Source organism: Alexandromys fortis, unplaced genomic scaffold (assembly GCF_014885135.2).
Source record: "Alexandromys fortis isolate MF-2015 unplaced genomic scaffold, M_Fortis_MF-2015_v1.1 scaffold_107, whole genome shotgun sequence".
NCBI classification, from domain to species: Eukaryota; Metazoa; Chordata; class Mammalia; order Rodentia; family Cricetidae; genus Alexandromys; species Alexandromys fortis.
This window is the reverse complement of record NW_026067987.1, coordinates 2,454,562-2,475,216: the sequence shown is the minus strand read 5'-3', so window position 1 is coordinate 2,475,216 and position 20,655 is coordinate 2,454,562. Positions and strand designations below refer to the sequence as shown.

Below are 20,655 nucleotides of genomic sequence, written 5' to 3'. Positions count from 1 at the left end.
TTTAAAACATAAAGCAAAGAAAACCAGCCTACAAATCACAATCCCAGAGAACCTAGACAACAATGAGGACCCTAAGAGAGACATACATGGATCTAATCTACATGGGAAGTAGAAAAAGACAAGATCTCCTAAGTAAATTGGGAGCATGGGGACCATGGGAGAGGGTTGAAGGGGAGGGGAGAGACAGGGAGGGGAGCAATGTAGAGCTCAATAAAATCAATAAAAAAGATTAAGGAAACAAAGTCTCATAAAGTGAAAACAATGTTTTATAGCAGTGTTGCTTTTGTGATTACTTTATGGGCAAAAGTAGAGAAGTTTAAGAAGGACAAAAGTAATTAAAGCTGTACAAAAAAAAAAAGGTTCAGGAACATTAAAGGGGCCATAAAACAGACTTGGGAATAGCAGCAAAAGGGGCGAGTGGAGGAGCATTCATAACAAAAGTCTTGGGAAGAGTTTGTCTTGATAAGGAGGGTTTGGCAACCTTCCTGTGTATTGCCAAAGTCGTCAAAAATCTGGCAACAGAGTTCTGAAGCGAATCTCTTTTATTCCATAAATGCCACATCTGCAAAAAGATGTTAGAAGTGCAGTCAGATCTTAATCATCGTCTCCTTGCAGGTTATCAACCGTGCCTGGAGACTTTCTGATAAAGGAAAAATGGATCTATATTTACATAGATAGTTACATTTGTACTAAGGCACAGAAACAGGTTTTACCAGATTATACCCAAACATCTTTGTTAGCTATGCATTTGGCTGTTTGCCACTCCATACCACTCCAATTCTTTCCATACAAGATACCATTTATGTTACTCAAAACTGATCTACTCGTCAATTTCTTCTTATTGTTTTTGGTCTTTTGAGATGGGAGGCTCATGTGGTCCGGGCTAGTCTTGAACTCACACTGAAGCTGACAATGACCTTGAACTCCTGATTCTCCTGCTTTGACCTTCCAGATGTTAGGATTAGGAATATGGGCTCATGTTGCCTTCTTAACCTGTCAACAGGTTTTGACTTGAAGTGGGAGAAATGCTGTCATTACTTCCTTTGTGTTCCCTTCTGTAAACTGCCTCACTCCACCAAAGGCAGGGCACCTTCTTACCATGTAGATGCTGACCGAGAAGAAAATGCCGGTCACTGATACCTGCTTGGGAGACCTGACAAATAGTCCAACCCCAATCCCGTGGGGGCCTTGCTGGTGGTCTCCATCTATTTCTAGTAAGCGCCAACGTCTATGAATGCCTGTGATGAGCTGAGGCTGGTACTCCAGGCTTACACATTTCCCCCTATTGTAGCAAGTTGAAGAAGGACGCAGGGGAAGTGAGCTTCCTTGTTCTTGTCCCATTATTACAGAGCAGGAAATTGAAACTCAGTACAATGAAGGGATCCAGTCAAGTTTGCAGAAGTAGCAAAAAGGTTTATCTGGAATTGGAATCGCTTTCTCCAGCACCAAAGCTGGTGTTTTGGGAGCTATGCTGTTTTCCACACTAAATTATTTTGTGAGTAAAACTGAAACTTTAAACAATTTTGCTCTGGAAACAAAACCTCACTAAACACTATAAAAGTGTGTACCACGCTCAAGGTTGCTCGGGCAGACTCACAACCTGGCCACAAACCCAGGACTGTCTTGACTCCAGCACTACACCCATGTTCTTGTCCACTGGTACATACCCGAGTGTGTCCGAATACCCATGGGGCAAGTGTCTTTTTAAGTGCTCCTTTTAAAAAGCTGCATAATTTAACTTATTTGTTCTCATATGGCAACGATAACCCTGACTATCATTTAAAGTACTTTCAGAAGCCCTGGGAAGTCTACAGGACAGAGCAAGCTCTTTGCCCCACCCGATGGGAGGAAGAGTGAGGAGAAGTTGGTGAGCTATCGCTTTCTGCGAAGCTGAGGTCTTCCTTTAAACACCAGCTCCTGACAGCATCCTCGGAGGTGAGAATGGGGCTCAAGACAACGGCGAAGGAGTGTTTCCTGAAGTTTCCCTGATCAGAACTCATTTCCCAAGGACAAAAATGGTCATTGTCACTGGCAAATGTGGCGCATGCATGTGTTTTAAAGTTCAAACCATCATACAAGTCAGGAAGTATAACCAAGGGAGAAGCAGATCACTCTAACTCATTAACCAGAAACATTTGGTGTAAGTGATGCCGGGCTTTTTATCCTACTTATAGAAGGAAGAATGATTAGACAGTTACGTGGACAGAAATCAGGTCATACCTGAAGCGGGTTTCTAATAAAGCAACGACTTTTACTTGATTTGAATCTTAATCAAAAGGAATGAGGTAAAATGAAAAGAATTTGCTGAAGTTCAAGTGTTCTGTCACTGTGAGAAATATTAGTTCCTCATGACCTTTGAAGTAAGGAAACCGGTTTTGAAAACCACTGAAATGTTAGCTAACGACACGATGATGTGCTGTCCATCCTTGGTACCCATGGGTACCAAGTCTGTAGGTTCAACCAACCATGGATTAAAAGCATTGGAGAAGGGATTGCATCTTTCCTGAACATTTGCCGTATGGCAGTACTTTGATAGCATTTACACTGGTAGCCTGTAGTATAACAACCCCGGGTGGCTTAAAGACCATGGGAGGGTATGTGCAGATTATAGGCAGATACCTTCTGGAAAGGTCTAGTAAAACTGTGGAGGGTTTGGAACCAGTTTCTCCTGGGTGCCAAGAAAAGATGAAGTTCTACAGTTACGCTTCCTGTCACAAATCAGTCTAGAAAAAGTCTATAAACAGCCCTATTTCTCAGTATATGCCTATAATCCCGGGTCTTGAGAGCTAGGTAGAAGAATTGGGGGGGGGCATGTCGAAAACAAGGGCGAGCAAACTGAAAAGGTTGTGCTGTTCATAAAATAAAACAGCACAGACCGTTACTCTGAATTCTTTGCTTATTCCCAATGGGAATGGTCTTGGAGGAACTTTTTATTCAAACTCACTTTCCCCTTCATGCTCAAATTAGGTGTTATCCTAATTTCTCACTAGTGCTTTGAATGTGGCTGGCTACCTGTTGGCTGATCAGGCAAGCCTCATCTGTCATAGACAGAAAGCTGTAGAAAAGATCTCAAATGAAACCAATGAAAGCACCAACCCTCCCAGCCCACGAGACCCTGAGAACTGTGGAAAGACTAAAATAGTATTTAAAAGTCTGAGGTGTAGGCGTGGGAGTCAGATAATGAGCTTTTCTGTGCAGAATTTTAAACTTCTACTTCTGTCAAATACTTTTTTTTTTTTTTTTTTTTTTTATCAAATCTATTATTCCCTCTGCGGGAGCCCCTGCCTGCCTTCAGCTCCTGGCCTCCTGGGGGCTGGTGTGGCTCACGGCACTGCGGTGAGGTCATGGTCAGCTTGGGCTGCCAACCATCCTCTGCACCTCCTTTCTTCCTGCCTCTCTTTACTCTAGGGTTGTCGCTGCACTGTGACTGGGCCCCCATGATGAGCTGTCACTTCAGCTCTTCTTCCCATGAGATTCTGCGGAACCAAACTGTGGCTCCTTAGGGCTGTCTCACCAGTTTCTAGCTGTAAGAACACTAACATACCCCTTCTCAGAGTGTTGGGCCAGCCTTTTGAGCACGTTGGCACTTATTGCTGAGGAATTATTTTTACTCGTAGAGCTCCAGTGGTAGCCGTGTGGGGCTGGAGAGGTTGCGCAGTGATTAAGAACTTTACAGCATCCAAACCAGGGGCTGGGAAACTCAAGTCCCCAAGAGGTCTGGACCCTCTTCTGGTCTTCACGGGCACCCACACATGTTTGACATACACTCACACAGACACTTACACATGCAAAAGCACATACACATCAAGAAAATTTAAATCTTAAATAAAAAGCCGTTCTTAAAAAAAAAAAGTGCCAGCCAGTAGTGGCACACGCCTTTAATTCCAGCACTTGGGAGGCAGAGGCAGGTGGATCTCTGTGAGTTTGAGGCCAGTCTGGTCTACAAGAGCTAGTTCCAGGACAGGCTCCAAAGTTACAGAAAAACCCTGTCTCAAAAAAAAAAAAAAAAAAAAGGAGGGGGAGCTGTTTTGCTTTTGGTGTCTGTGGTTGTTTCACTCTGGGTTCTACAGTATTTGGTTTGCTTGCTTCACGGTTGGGGGTCCTTTAGTCTCTGGAGATGAACACTGTCTTGAGTATTTTGGCTTTTTCCGTGCTTGGTAAAGGGTCCTGGAGGGCAGGTGCAAAGTGTCCATTTGCTGCTATGTTTAGTAGGATTCACTTAGAATTCTGCTTTGTTTGAGCTGAGAACCATAATTCCCATAATCTTAGCGGTCTCAGAGTTGGTGGCCTGCTTCATTTGCATACACGAACTACCTCTCTAACCGACTTCCTTTCTCCACTCATTTCATCCATTGTAATTTCGTCTGTGTGTATATGCATGTGCACCAATGTGTGCACACACGCACACGCATGTACCACAGTGTGCGTGTGGGTGAGAGAGGACACCTGGCTGGAGGCAGTTCTCTCCTTCCAACATGTGGGTCCCAAGAACGGAATTCAGGTCCTGAGGCTTGGTGGTAAGTATGTTAACCTGTCAAACCATCTTGCTGGTCTCCTTTCTCAGTTTTTGTAAGGTACCTCCTAATGCTCTGGCCTGAATATTTGGTGCTTCTGACTCCGCAACAAAACCACTTTATAATTTATCATAATAGCAAAGAAACAGGAAATGTCCAAACTTTTCTTTAAAAGAACTTAATGCCATAGAAAGTTTACCATTGCATGATTAACAGGGTCTGAGTCTCATATTTATGAACTACGTGTAAGGAAAAGAAGCAACTTACATGAAATACTGCACAGTGTATGTGACTTCAGCTCCGTGTTGACCCTCGGGTGGATTCCAATGCAGGACATTCTTCATGTTGATAGACAAGAAGGTGATATTTGTAGGTTTAGGCAAACCGCCAGGGACACAAGGAACTAGAAAAGGAGTGGAGAGGAAGTGGCGTTTTACTGGAAGGAAGAAAAACTTAATCCTTATAGTAAGTGGCTGACCTTTAAAGATGGCCCCAATGCCTTGGACCCTGCTTTTCTCTTCAGACTCAACCTGAGCGGATGCTGCGAGGCGGTTCACCCAAGAGCAAGTCGCTAATGTGACTCAGGAATGAGGACTTAAGGTCATCTTGAAGTTTCTGCTTTTTGTGCTTTTAACCTCCTGAGTGGCATGCAAAACGACAGCCAGAGTGATGGAGAGACCACGCCCAGAGGTCATTTGAAGGAGAGGATTGGCTGTCTCAATGTCCCAGCTGAGCGCAGGCCTGAAGTAGTTGTGCCCACTCCAGCTCCCCCGCCATAGACTGAAACTCCATGAAAGACCTCAAATAAAACCAGCCAAACCACGCAGCTGAGCCCCAGGAGACCCTGAGAACCGAGAGCAGTTATCACCACACAGATCGCGAGCAGCTGGTTTGAGGGCAGTTTGCTATGCACCAGCAGGAAAATGAACAGTCCAGCTTTTAGAGTTAGATAAAAAAAAAAAAAAAAAAAAAAAACCCATGAGTCTGCACTGGAGGCCATGCTCACTACACAGCCAGCCACTCCCCATTTCCCAGCATGACCCAGTGTGCGCTCTGCTAAAGCCCTGTGCGTATTAAAGCACAGAGTCTGTCCCTACCCTGCTAAGGTGCTATCTTCTCTACAGTGGGGTGACAACTGCTGACCCACTGTGCAGACTGCAGGCCTGTATTAAAGATTTAAACAGAAACTAGCCTTAAAATTTTAGGATTATCATGCTGGTATTATTCAGATCTGAAAGTTAATTGAGAAGCCTGGGAAAATGTGCTTTAGGGCTATACAACCAAAGTTTTATTTAAGCATGGATCATTTTAAAATACACTATTATGGTATTAAAGATGAGAAATAAAATTTCTGATGGATATTATTGAAAGACTGGCATTAGTGGAGGTTGGAGTTTTGACTGGATTCACCAGCATATATAATAAGACAACAGACAGAAAAACAGTCAGTACAAGGTTAAGTTACTCATTTAGTATGTGTGTGCATGTGTGTATGTGTGTACATGTGAGTGAGTGTGTACATGTGTGTTATAGTGTGTGCCTGTGTGTGAATATGTGAGTGTGCATGCATGCATGCGTGTGCATGCGTGTGCATATAGGAGAGTGTGTGCATGCACGCACATGTGTGTACATGTGTGTTAGTGTGTGCACATGAGTATGTTCATGCATGTGTGCATGTGTGTGCATGTGAGTGCATATATGAGAGTGTGTGCATGCATGTGTGTACATGTGAGTGAGTGTTGTGTTAGTGTGTGCCTGTGTGTGAACATGTGAGTGTGTATGCATGCATGTGTGCATGTGTGTGCATGCGTCTTTATATGTGAGTGTGTGCACATGCATGCATGTGTGTGTGTACATGTGTGTGTGTGTGTGTGTGTGTACATGTGTGCAGGAGCTCAGAGCCAAGGAGAGCAGAGAAGGCACTGGATCCTCTGGAATTTTAGTTACAGACAGATGTGAGCCACACCATTGGGTTCTGAGAACTAAACTCTGGTTCTCTGCGAGAGCAGTAAGTACCCTTAGCCACCTACCTACCTCTCCAGCCCCCAGTTTTTATTTTGAAACACTGGCAAGCCCACACAATTGTTCTGTAAGCCAAACTCTGTCTTAGAGGATCTATTCATAGAAATCCTCTGAAAGACGTAACGAAGGATTGGGAAGCTACCACAAACAATGGGAAGAATGCATTTTTCTGAATTAGGATCTGTGCCTTCAGATGGCTCACTGGGGAAAGGCTCTTACGGCTAAGCCTGCGGACCTGGATTCAATTCCTGGGACCCACAGGATGGAGGAGAGAACCAACTCCTAAAGGTTGTTCCCTGGACTTGCATGCTCTGGCAGGTCCCCTGAAATAAATAAAATGTAATAAAAAATAAAATAGACTGATTCTTTTATTGAGTGTGTGGCAGGGTTGAGGATGGGATCCTGGGCTTTGAATACGCTAAGCATGTTGTGCATCCCTGAGCTATCTCCAAGACCAGTGATGATCCATGAATGAAAATAAATGAAAGAATTTCGTGTTAGCATGTAGGAACCAAAGCATTAACACCGGAGAGATCACAACATGCCATGCAATAAACAGTCCGCCAGATTTGGTGAGGAATTTATCCTTTTGTAAATATACATATTCTAGTCTATGAACCTGGAAAACGTAAGATTCGATATTTGCAAATGAAGCTTAGGAAATCAAATTTAGCCCAGTCACTGACATGGGGTCTCTTGATACTTGCAGGAATTAGCTGGAACTAATGTCAAGGAAAGAAATTAGCTTAATGCTTTGGGCAATCTTTGGCTCCGAGTACCTCTATATGATAAATTATAATACCACAAGGCAAATAAGAAAAAGAAAATAATAATTTGTTCTAGAATTAAACTTTGCAATATTATCCTGATTCTAAGCAAGATAAGCTCTTTACCATCTGGGGGACTGAGGGCGCGTAGCTGTGTGTGCTTGCGCAGTGTTTGTCCTGCTTCCCACTTTGCACCTTGATCACTTTTTAAAATAAAAAAATAAGAAAGTTAAACACTAAAAAAGAAGCGCGTCATCTTAACCAATCTCCGCACACAGGGCTAGTGAGGTGATGGTTGCGGTGGGAACGTCTCTGAAAGGCCAGCTTGACCTCACACCTTAGCTTTTCACACTTCCCCTTGGGAATACTCTGTGAAAACTGATGCTGGCAGGTTCTGTAGAATATAGATAATGTACAGTGTGCAGTTAGCGGTGATTTAATTAAGGCCCGTGGATTAATCAGATTTTTTAACAGGGAACGAGGAATGCAGATAGGCAGTATCTCTGACCGAAATAAGTCCCGGTCGTTCAGGACAGAGGAACCGCTTTAACAAAAAGAAGCCTCTAAGATCCTTGTAGGTCTAATTTCCTGTGGAGCCACAGTTTTACATGGCACTGGCACGTGTGGAGTGGGAGGTATCCCAGGAGAAATGTAACTGAAATAAAACCGCATTCTGATATCACTGATGAAAGAAATTGCCAAAGCAAGGCTTTAAAGATGCAATCGAAAAGGAGTGGGATATTCTGATGTGTAGCAACATGATCTGGAGATACAGATCTCAAGTAATCTTAGATCTTACAGCGCAGGCACATTGCCTCAAAGTTTATATGCATAAGCGTCATCTTCGGTAACAACTAGTCTCTGTTTGACTTTAAAATAAGTAAGCAACCCACAAACTAAAGATGCCTAAAACGTGCCCCCAAAAGATTTAGGAACCATTTTGTATTAAAAAGAATGGATTGTTCATTTAAATTAAATTTGGTGGTTGTTACAAGGCAATAAAGCAGTTTTATTCTTCTGAAATGAATTACACTCTGGAATACGCTTTCAATCATTATGTTCACTGATCAATAGACATCTCTCTCTTCCTTGTGCATGTGGTGTATATTCATGCGTGTGTCCATGGGTGTAGGTGCTCCTGAATGAGTTGACATATGTGGGGGTCTCTCTCTCTCTCTCTCTGTGTCTGTGTCTCTCTGTCTCTGTCTCTCATCCTACTCTAACTTGGAACTTGTCTCGACTGGCTGTCCAGTGAGTCCTGGGACCCACCTGTCTCTGCTTGTCCCTTCTTCATGTTGCAATTACACATGTGTGCTGCCGTGCTTGGATTTCTGCATTTTTATACAATGCTGGGGATCTGAACTCGGGTACTCACGTCTTGCGGCAAACACTTCATTTATTTACTGAGCCATATCCCCAGCCTCTCAACAGAGATCTTGATTTATATTTTGCTATTGTCCAAATGGACTTTCACAAATGCTGGGCTAATTATCAAGAGGGCATCAAACTCTGGTGATGATCTGTTTCAGAGCGTAACACAGCTTTTGTAGAAACACATTTAAAGTAGATGTTTCTGTCGTACTTACGATTTCTCTAGCCCCACAGATTCACCACTGGGGCCAACGTTATTTGTTTTACGGCTTAGGCAGAAAGTATAGCAGTTTTGGATCATCTCCTTGTCAACGAATCAAAGTATTGTCCAGGGGGTGGCCCCATTATGAGCAAAGTAGGTCACACCTTATCTCGCCATCTCTCCAGGAAGCAAAACATATTCTTTGTTGTGGCAAGGCTTGCTGTTTCCCAAACTGTTTTTATCAGAGCACATTAAGCCATGCTAATCTTCTTCACTCATGCATAGTACATTTTGTTTCTCTGCTCACAGACTGCTTATTTCCAGAAATGAATGCTGAGCAGAGGCTGTGGGTTAGTGGTTACTTTGTCTATATGTACCTGCGATACCTTTTGCTAACTATGGAATTTTAACGATTTGTCTTTGGCCAATGACAACAAAGGGTTCTAACTACAGGGAATTTAAGGGTTCTGAGTATTCTCCCAGCTGCTTGCCCTCTTGGTCCAGGTCTCATTTCAGTAGATGATGGGTCTTTAGGGACAACTGAAGATGGTAAGCTAAGTGACTGTTTTGATAGTGAATATAGTCTGTACATAAACCTCAACTTACACGAGACTGCACAAAACATACAAGTGGGAAAAAAATCTTCATATCTTGATGACAAGCAAGTGTGTAATAGAAATAGTTGCTTAGGTTTAGAATCATTATTGTGATAGTGTAATGTGTTTTGCACAACCAACTCAGCCAGTCTCCACAGAAGTCTTATAGTAGACACTGCTGTCATCGTAACTCTACAGATAAAGCAACTGACACACAGAGAAGTTAATTGCGTGAGTTCATGTAGTTAATGTGAAGAGAAATGTACTTGAGAGCACACAGCCCCATTTAAACACCACTCACTCACCTCCATTGCAAAGCAGTTATACCAAGAGAAGTCAGAGCTTATGGGAAAGCATGTATATTCTATGACATTGATATATAAAATAATTTAAGTATTACAATGATTTGATACAATGACCTGATCAATACACTAAAAAACATCCACCACATCTTATAATAGAAGGTCTTTCTTTTTTCCTCTCAGAATACTGTCTTCCATTTCCTTCCACATCTGACCCAGAAGCATGCAAGTAGGAGCTGTCTACTAGTGTGCACTATTAAACACATTCCCCAACAGTGTGGTGATGGCAAAGGCAAGGGTTCCTAGACTGTTGTGTCTGAGTTTAGTCTAAGTTCTTTTAAGTTGATGAGTATATGATCTCTATTAATTTGGGATCACAATAAAACTATATATTTCTAAACGTTTCGCCTTAACCTTGAATGTTAGCTTATTGCCCTTCACATTGAGCACTAAAGTCAGTTCCCCCTATATGAATATGAAATGCCGGTTCATCATTTTAGTTATTCACTTCATTTATTACTTTTTGTTCTACAAGTTGAATTGTGCCCGTCCCTTCTCTCTAAATACGCTGAAGTCCTAATTCTTAATAGCTCTGGATGTGAGCTCATTTGGAAAGAGGTTTGGGGCAGAAACTCCATTAGCTGGGGCCACACTGGAGCAGCATTAGCTCTTAACGCAGCATGACTGGTGTCTTTGCAAAAATACAACCGTGTGAAAAGACAGAAAGAGAGAGGGAATCATGCGACGATGGCGGCCACGGCCTGGAGAATGCATCGGCATGCACGTCCAAAACTCCTTGGGATTTCCAGGAGTTAGGGGAAGGATAGACATAACTTATTCTGAAGGCTTCCAGCAGGAGCCCAAGCTGGCCAGCATCTTGATTTTAACTCATAGCTTCCAAACCATGAAGGAATAAATTCTGTCTTTTCAAGCCAGCCATATTGTGGAGCTAAAGCCTGGGACTACTCTGAGTGTATCTAATTGTGACTAAGAGATGAGTTTCTGTCCTTATAGAGCCTCTGGCCACTGAAAAGAAGGAAAGCGCTAAAAAATTAATCATTGAATTAAGCAGATAGATTCTTACACAGTGATGATCAGACTTGCAAAGGGTGTCTGTCACCCCTGTGAGTCACAGGGCATAGTTGGACAGGGACCTAGGGAGAAACCTAGGCTTGGGAGAGCAGCATTCCCAACAGAGACTCTGGCATGGGAAAAGTCATCTGTCTTCACATTTGAAGCGCAATGAGAACGTGGTCCAGCCTCATCAAGCAGGAGATATCATAAGCCTATTTATATCCAAGTGGAGGCCTCACTCTGGAGGGTGCTGAATATGAGTTGAAGGGGATGGACAGAAGGAAGTGGAGACTGGTGAGACTATCCCAGCATCGTCCCAGGGAACAGACAGGGCTTCCACCAGGATGCACGCTTGGGGTTGGCAATGGACCTCAAGCAAAGTTGGGCCAGTTTTCCAGGAAAAGCCCAGTGGAATCAGGTGAAGACCTATCAATGAACTCTTTATCCCTTTGCTGTTTTAATAATACAAAGGAAGAATTAAAAAAAAACAGGATTAATACTTTTTTTTAAAAAAAGAAGACAATAAAATATAATTTAAAAAGGAAAAACACGCATTAGGGAGATAGCTCACTCAGGAAAGTGCTTGCGGTGCAAGCATGAGTATCAGAGTTCGATCCCCAGCAGCCATGTGAGAGCCAAGTGTGAAGTTCTTTATGTCTGGGCTTGCTGGCTAGCCAGCCTGACTCAACCGGTGTGTGCAGCTCCCCGTGAGAGATCCCTGTCTCCATAAACAAGATGGACAGGTCCGGTTGCACCACACGTGGCCTCCATGTGTACACATACGCATGTGTACACACACCCCTCCAAGGAGAACATGCACACCCACACACTCACCTACTCCTACCTGCATCCCCAAAAATGAAAAGCAATCTGATACTTAATGATTCTTTGGTGGTTAAAGGAAAGAGCTACAAAATTTTAGGCAAAATTTCAAGTTAGAAAACTAGAAGGATCCTCCTGCATAAACAGCCTTGTTGGAATGAGTTATTTCTCTAACCAACTACTGCTAAGACAATCAAATTAATATTAAAGTAAAAAAAATAAGCCACACCCACATTGTTTATAGGAGCCACTTGCCAGTTTAAGGGTAAGAAAACCAGCAGCATTTCTGAAAGCATAACTGATTTTCTAATAAACCGTCATTGCCAGGGTCGGTACATAGATTCTTCACGACCAGTCCTGGTCTCTCTCTCTTTGCTGTTTTCCCAAGGCACCAAGTTCACCAGCCTTTTCTAATCCCCCTCCACACCACAGCTCAGTCTGCTCTTTCAGGTCCTTAGACATTAGTGTTCTATGCCTGCCGAGTCTTTCAGAATTAAAACACTCTCAATACTCTATCTGTGCATCATTTGCTGAGTGTCATCTTGTGCTATCTTTAGCAATATTATTACGGCATGGTGACATATATCATCAGTGTGGCCTCCGTGCCACTGAACATTCATGACTCCAGACAGCTGGGTGGAATGTGTTGGACTCGTGACTCTCTTCTGATTTTCTTGACTCCTGTGGAGACTAGATCCCTTTGAGTGTTCGAAATTGAAAGTACCTCAACAAAGCTGTAAGGGATTGGCGGGGAAGTTTCTGTCAACTGCATGAACACTGAAGTCAAAACAGGTTGTCTATACTTGTGAACTAACTCTTATACTTTGGTGCCAAATGTGGCCCCATTCATATGCTAAACCTGAGGGCGGGCTCAATGTTATATTTGAAAGTGGGGCTTTGGGGAAGTGGTTAGATTATACAGGCCAAGTCTCATGGACACTGTTGATGTCCCTGCCTCCCTTTTAAAGATCCCAAAGAGATCCATCTTGCCCTTTACCCGAGGAAGATGCTAAGCTGGCAGACTGTGCATTAGGGAGTGAGCTGTCACCTGTCACCAGAGCTACTAGTGTCTTGATCTTGGACTTTCTCACCCCAGTCTCAAGAGCTGTGAAACATTCATTTCTGTTGTTTAGAACCCCTCCCCATCTTTAGTGTGTTCTAGCAGTCTGGACTGATGAGGACAGTTGTCTTTAAAAAAAAAAAAAACAACAACAAGCTCTGCTTCATCTGAGAAACACCTCTGCAATAAATAGTCCTGTGTCTGCACTTGGGTCCTTCCAAAAAGAGATTGGGAAACCGAGACTTACAACCCATGAATCTAAGACAATTTCATTAATGGAAGTTGATTGACTGAATGATACTATAGTAATGGGGGGGCTGAGCCCAGGTTTTACAGTTAGGCAAGTGTCCTACCACTGACTGAGATGCAATTTCAATCCTTTTAAATATTTTTTTAAAATTTTGAAACAGTCTTGTTAAGTTGTCTGAGCTGATCTCAAACTTGCGGTTTTGCTGCTTCAGAGTAGGTGGGGCTACAGGCATTCAACTGTGCTGAGTATTGTTAGGTGCATCTTATAAAATATGGCTGCTACACTGTTTCTCAGAGACATCTGGGATGCAGTTCTCTAGGTATAGCAGGATGGTATGTGGTATTTACCTAATTGCCTCAAAGCTAATAATACCAAAATGCTATTTAATAATGTTGCAGTTTAGGGCCTGGAAAGATGGCTCAGCAGGTAAGATCATTTGGGAGTCTTGCATATAAAAACTCAGAGACAGATATCTGATCTTCAAGCTAAAGATCAGAAAACAGAGTGGCGAATCACTAGAGAGAACTTCTATCTCTACCAAATCTTCTGACTGAATGGGTGAGATCCTGTCTCCACAAATTTTCAGACTCCATACTCCAGTGAGTTCATGTCTCTTCCCTTTTATCTTCCTCTCTCAGCCCAGCCATATCACTCCTGTCTCTACCTCCCTAGAGCTGGGATTAAAGGTGTGTGACTCCCAAACACTGGGATTAAAGATGTGATCCACCACCACCCGGTTCTGTTTCTGGATCGATCTTGTGTAGCCCAGGGTAGCCTTGAACTCACAGAGATCCATCTGCCTGTCTCCAGAATCTTGTGATTAAAGGTCTGGGCCACCACTCCCTGGCCTGTGTGGCTGACTAGTGTGACTGCTTTGTCTTCTAATCTCCAGGAAAGCTTTATTTATTAAAACATAAATAATATACCAGTATAGATATTAGTATCAGCAGATCCGACGCTGCATTGACAAAGTTAGAACTTTTCCAGGAACAGGGTGGGAACTGGATCAATAAGCCGCCCACTTCATACTTATTCATTAAAATTAGCACGGCCTTTCAGGAACTGTGTTGAAACAGGAAGTGGGACACAGCACCTTTATTAAAAAACCGCATCTTAACACGTGTGCCTTCTGATAACTGTTTGTGGTTTGATTCAGTGCTGCAGAGGGCTGCAGACCACAGTGGCTTGTGGAGTCTACCAATGACCTTGAGGTCAGTCTCTACCCACAGAGGTCCTCACTCCTACCCACTCCACAACCACCAGTTTCAGAAAGAGCTTCCTTTCTACGATGTTGCCGTGTTTTGCTCAGATGTATTTTGTAAGTAGGAAATGTATGGGAAGAAGAATGTCAGTACCTGGTGATTTAGAGAAAGGATTCACTTAGTGTGAGACTTACCCCAACCCCTCCCTTTTGCTAATATTTAAATGAAAAAGGATTAGATGTATATTGAATTGTTAATATTTGATGCAATATATAGGAAACAGTTTTGGTTATTTGCTGAATTTTAATGCATTTTCCCAAAAGCATTTAATGGTTCTTTTTCTATTAAAATACATTTGTCTTCTGTTGCCTCTTTCCTACTCAAGCAGGAATGTGATGTGGTGCATTCTCTCAGTTACATTTGCACCACAGCGACAGGAATGCCTGACAGAAAAGGTTAGGAGAGAAAGGCATTATTTAGGTCAAGATCTCGGAGACTGTCCAATTAGAAACCTCTAATTTGGAAGGCTGGAGGGAGGAGCTGGGGGCAGCTCTGCTGTAGAGGCAGAAACCTGAGGCGACAGCTGCCCACCTGGCATGAACCCGGAAGTGGAAACTGCAGGCCAGAACCAGGAACAGTCATGTGGCCTACCTCTATGATCTACTTCTGCTAGCAGAGCCCACATCATAAAGGCTCTAAGACCCTTAGAGCAGGCCTACAACCTGGGAGGAACATTCCAGACACGAGTGAGACATTTCAGATTCAAACTGCCCCATCCCCACATTATATTAAGGCTTTTCCCACAGGGGCCAATGCTGCCCTTGGACTAGACGAACTGTCTTGTTCTGCATGTCTAAGGAAAACTCTTCCCTTTGGTTCTGGCACTGGCTCCCTAAGTTTCCTGTCTTTCTCTGGAGACCACATGAAGAAGGGGTCTTTTTCTTGTTCAGTTAGGAGCCTGGAAGAGTTCCTACGTGTACAGATGATTGACATTAAATGAGTGAATGGGTGGGTAATGGGATTAATTAAAAATCACGTGGAGGAAGGATATATTTAAACCTGGGGGAACTCAAAGTGGATACATGAGATCTCATTTTGTGCAATCTGACCAATTTCTCATTTTCCTGCTTGTGCAATTTGACTGTGCACTTAAAGTCTATGAACTATTCTTTTAAATAATACCATGTTTAGGAACACTTAGGAAGTAATTTAGCCGACACTTTGCAATATATTGGAGGGAGAGCTGAGCTGAAATAAAACGGGTCGTTTCGCCTCCCAAATATTTGGAGCAGTTAACTGCAGAGATGGGAGGCAGAGGTCTGAGGAGAGAGCTTCCCTGATGCAGGAGGTTAAATACTACCAGTCTTTGTGGAGAGCCTGCGGCGGCTGTCCTCCATGTTTATGATACGGAAAGCGTAAGAGAAAACCTCGTATCTGCTCTCAGCGTTTTCAGTGCAGCCTTCCAGGTCTGACACTTCCAGAAACGTCCCGTCGGTAGTGGACACAGACCACTAGCGTGCTGAACAGGAAGGACTGCTGTGTGTGCAGCTGGAAAAACCTCCCTGGAGAAGCCGTGCCAAGCCCTCACATCTTGTCACCTCCGAGTGCGCGGTAGAGTTGTGAGTTGGATTGTACTGCCCAAGAGAAATAACTGAAATTCTAATGCCCCACTCCTGCCCCTAACACCAGTACCACACAATCTTCGTTTATTTGAAAACATGGCCTTTACAGTCAACAGGCTGGGTTGAAATCCTTTAAAAAAAAAGGGGGGGACTTGAACAAAGAGGCAGACACACATAGTCTTCAAGGTTATGCGAAGGGACAGAGAGAGGTGTCCACTTGGAGACGAGATCAGGGCAGTGATGGAGCAGCATGCCTACAGGTGTAGCCACACCAGATACTGTTAGCAGCTGAAAGCAGAGGGCGAGCCATGCAACAGAGCCCACCCCCAGCCCCTGTTTAGGAAGGTGCCAGCCCCTAGCACCGTACTTCCAGTCTCCATAACTGTAAGCAATAAAGTTACGTGATTTGAATCTGCTTAGTTTGTGGTACTTTGTTGTGACAGCCCTATAAACATTAACACAGCTATCTTCTTCCTCAGAAGGAATACCCAACTTATTGAAGAGAATTCTGTAAGAACTGCTGGGCCACCTGCAAGTAAGAAGGCGGGGCCTAATGTAGGAAGGACGGTCGCATATGGACGGCGGAGGTTTAAGTGGTGGAAGCGTGAACAAATGCCGAAAATCTCCATTGTCAGCAAAACATGTTTGGTCTTTAGCTGCGTGGAGGGAGACTCTGACTCCCATCCAAGAAAAAGCTGGAATGTGCCCGTGAGGAAATGAAGCGTGTCTGGGACACGTGCGGACAAGATGGAGTGTTTGTTTTCATACTCTGGTTCAAGCGGACGGGGCATCAGATTAGGTAGTGGGCAGAGTGAGGAACGTTGCCACCTCGGTGGGTGTGATCACCACCCTCAAAGAGCAGGGAGAATGCTGTACAGATAGTGTTTAAAAATCAATTAAAATTTCCTCTCCTGGAGAGCGCCTTGGTTGTACTAACAGCCCACCCTCATAGATATCGGTGATTCTAGAGAAGGCATCAAACCATACTTTCTTTCTCCATACCCCAAGAGGAAGCAGGAAGCTGCCTTGGCCAGACAAGTGAAATTGTGCTAGTAAGAAATTCTGAATCTGGTCACAGTTTGTCTCACAGAAGACAAAAGAGATGAGAAGAGGGCCCTTGAAGGCCTTAGAAATGACGGAAAATGCAAGGACAATCTTGCTTCCATGTTTAGTAAGGGAGCCAGTCCATCAGGCTCTACAGGGAGGCAGCCCAAGAAGTCACCATTGTGCTGGAAGACATCCTGAAAATAGCACAGAGAGGGGACAGGGCACAAATACAATGTAGGAGGCTGTGAGCAGAGAATAAAGAAGAAGCTGACTCGCCGCAGATACATCCCGATCCGAACTCAATTTCCTTATCCTGTGAACCTTTTCAGCTCAAAATAAATGCGCACAATGGTTGAAAACAGCAAGAAGCAAGTGTGGTGTGGTTTATGGAAGGAACTTTTATGTGGTTTATGGGGGGGGCATCTTGGCGATCTGGGTGCAGGTAGTGAGTTTCCTGTGGTGAGAGGTGCTCAGGTAGAAGAAGACAGGTAAGCAATTACCCTGGACCCATGATGCAAAGGGTGATTCAAAGAAGTAGCAGTTGGGTAGGATGACAAGTGAGTCCTGCGGAGTCTGTCTCCACGTTGGAGACTAAGGGATTTCCTTCCTGTGAGAGTCACATTGAGGTGACAGGCAGACTGGGCAGGTTTAGCCAACATGGATAGGGAGGGGCATTCAAGTAGAGGGGCCTGCAAGTATGGATCCTGGACATTTGGCTTTGGGAACTGGGAAAAGACCGGAAGAGGCTGGAGAAAGAGGAGGGAGCAGGTCACACAGAACACTGTGGGATTTAGAAAATTCCGAAAGCATTGGAAGCCTTTGAGGAATTTTGAATTGAGACATGTCCTCAGAAATTATTGTTTTTGTAGTCTCTTATAGGCTTAAGGTATGTTTATATAATGCTGGCCATTATATACAAACTCTGTTTTATGTCAAACATCATTCTGGAGCGCCTCATTCTCATTGAGATACAGAAATGGTACACAGCAATAAAGACATAGGATTATCTACAGGACCCAGTTTGATAGGCTATAGGGATAAACTATCTGGTAAAACCTCTATCCAGAGAGCCCGGAGAGTAAATAACCAGGTTACACCAGCCTTAGGGAACAGCAGAGACACTCAGAACTCCTGTAATAGTTCACCTTAAACAAAACATCAAGATCTGTAGAAAATGTCGGCCCTGCACGAGATGCTGTTCAGTTCTCTTGGGTGTTCTGGCATTATATACCCTTATCCTGCTGTGTAACTCTGAACTTTTGTGCAAAAGAAAAAGTTTAAAAAAGTTAAAGTGTTATCTGCCCATGAGTGGCTTCTCATATAACGTTTATAAGTCCACATTCCTGTCGACCACCTAAGCAGTTAGGTATACGAGTGGCATCTAGTCACTAATCTACCTCTTAATTGGTTTTCCTAGTAACCCTCAGAGTGTCAGTGAAGGACAGTCCCATGTTAAACGCCGAGAAAGTTTCTGGGTCTCATGGACCAAAAAGCATGTTTCTCTGAGTGTGTGTTTGCTTGCAAATTTTGCTTTGAAGCTAGGAATATCACTGCTTTCTAATGTCCTTCTCTTTGACCAAATTTTATTTCTCTGATTAAAAGCAAACAAATTCAGTAGGCTGGCTCTATTGCATGCACTATATGTGGAGATCTTCCCTTAATCATTCACACAATATACATATGTACATTCATATATACATGCACAGAGATATACATATGTACATTCACACATATATATGTATATGCATGCATGCACACACACACAGTCACACACACACAGAGTCTCTCATTCCCCTTGATGCCTCTACTTAAAACCTTTTGTAATAAACTTCAACTGTGCTTTAAAAACCAAAAACAGATTTATATCAGCAATGTTTGAACTAAGTCTCTTTACATTTGCTTATCTGGAATTATTAAAATGCAATCACATATTTTCATAAATTTAGAAATCAGCAAAGAAACTTCTTGTCTAGAATAGACCATCCAGCGGTCGCTCTGAGGCCAGCGTGCAAGTTTCTTGTCTCTGGAAGCAACGCTGCGCTTCCCGTTTTCTCAGATTGCAGTCTCAAGAACAACTGCCATCCCCACTCGCTGTTCAGTGCAAGGCTAATTGGCACAGCTGCCTGAGTCAATTTTATGTGAACTGCAATCGATACTTTGGGAAACCTTGTGGCTGTTTCTTTAATTAAAAACTTAAGGGGGGGGGACGTGTGAGATATCTTGCTTTTTTTAAAGTATGTTTTTATATGAAAGAAATACAGAAAAAAAAACTTCTTTAGCAAATCGTTATCGTTCTCAATCACAGCGGTTACGGTTTAAACTTTTAAACAACACTTCTGAAAAAGTGTTTTCTTTTGCCACTTCTGAAAACTCAGAGAACATATCTGTACATGTCGTGATTGCGGAGGGAAGACTGTTCCCAGAAGAGCAGAATGTGGCTTTCCCTTTGGAGCCGATCTTTGTTTTTTTTCCAAGCTCTGACCTGACCTTCCGGGGGCAGCTCTGTCTGGGAGTCTTGGACCTAGCATGGCGTTAGTGCGAGCCGCCCCTCGGCGTCATGGTCAAGGCTTCATGGACCCCTCTATACTTCTCTACCCCCAGCTCGGATCCAGCAAGTCAGAGCCCAGTCCGAGAGCACGGGAGGCTGAGTTAATCTCCCGGCGAGGGTCCCTCCAGCTCCCGCCACGTGGTCTTCGCCCCCGCCCCGGCGGCGCCACCGTCCTACCTGCCCGTCCCGAAGCGGCCAGCAGCAGCAACAACAGCGGGAGCAGCAGCCGCGGCAGTGCCGGGCGACCCGGTGCCTGGGTCCCGGGAGCGCGCATGGGCAATCAGCTGGGGTCACATCTCGGGGAACGCTACAGGCGGGACCAAGGGCGATGGAGCCCAGAATCCGGGCTCACACGTTGCTTTCCCCACAGGGTGTTCCCGCGCGCGGGGACTTCTTTCTGGGTTTCAGTTCCAAGTCCACAGGCTTCAAGGGCTGATAGAGATCGGTACAGGTGAAGGCTCACCCCGGTACACCATAGTCTTATCTCTCACTTGAAACGTCAGATTTCATCCCGGAAGAAGATGCGGGAAGAGTGCAATAGGTATTTCTCAACGTGTCGCCTTGTTCGAGATTTCCTTCCACCCCTGCCACCAGAAGTCAGGAGTCTTTGCCCTTTACCGAGAGCAGAGGTAACCTTACAAAATCCAACAACTGGCCTGAAGTCTCCCAAGCCTGTGAGAGGTGGTCCCCCAACTAAGAGAGAAAGAAAGGGCAAAGCTTGAAAAGGTGAGAAAACTCTACAAAGCAAATCTCACCAGCGGTCCTTTCTAGGTAGTTTTAAATATTTAGCACGACATGAAAACCAACAAATTAACCCTGTGCTTCAGGCACGTTCTCTCTCTCCTCCTTAGTTTCTTGTCGCAAATCCACAAATAAAGAGAAATGACTTTAAAATTGCATCAGCTACCCTTAGGAAGAAAGGAGGCTCAACAATTGAAACAAACCAAACCAAACAAACCCTTTTTTGGTAGCGAAGGTAGCTAGAAATGCCACTATTTTCGGAGCGTCTTAAAGCCCTGCTTTCTTCAGTCTCAAAGAGACAGAGTTCCTGTTGGATTGTCTGATTAGATGGCTTCTGAAAATTAAAGTCCGTTCACTGTGTCAGCTGTGCCTCTAGGTCCCACCGGTAGGGGGCACTAGAGGAGGAAGAACGGGACTTGTTTGCTGTTCGTTTGTTGTTTTCTTCGTAATTCCTCTCCAGGTCTTTATCCTAGCAAAAAGCAATTTAGTTTCAGCAGGCTTTGGTCCTAGTTTCC

At 43.9% G+C, this 20,655-nt stretch overlaps 1 protein-coding gene across 1 annotated transcript in view; it reads right to left on the bottom strand.

The window, feature by feature from the left end:
- Il20ra (interleukin 20 receptor subunit alpha) overlaps window positions 1–20,401 on the bottom strand; it is a 31,455-nt gene extending 11,054 nt beyond the window's left edge. The window contains exons 1-2 of the mRNA XM_050159456.1: window positions 19,577–20,401; window positions 4,782–4,917 (exon numbers count right to left, since the gene is read on the bottom strand). Coding sequence (XP_050015413.1) covers window positions 4,782–4,917; window positions 19,577–19,673 — 233 coding nt within the window. The 5' untranslated portion in view covers window positions 19,674–20,401. The remainder of the gene's footprint in view (window positions 1–4,781; window positions 4,918–19,576) is intronic.
- Window positions 20,402–20,655: the final 254 nt, after the last annotated feature.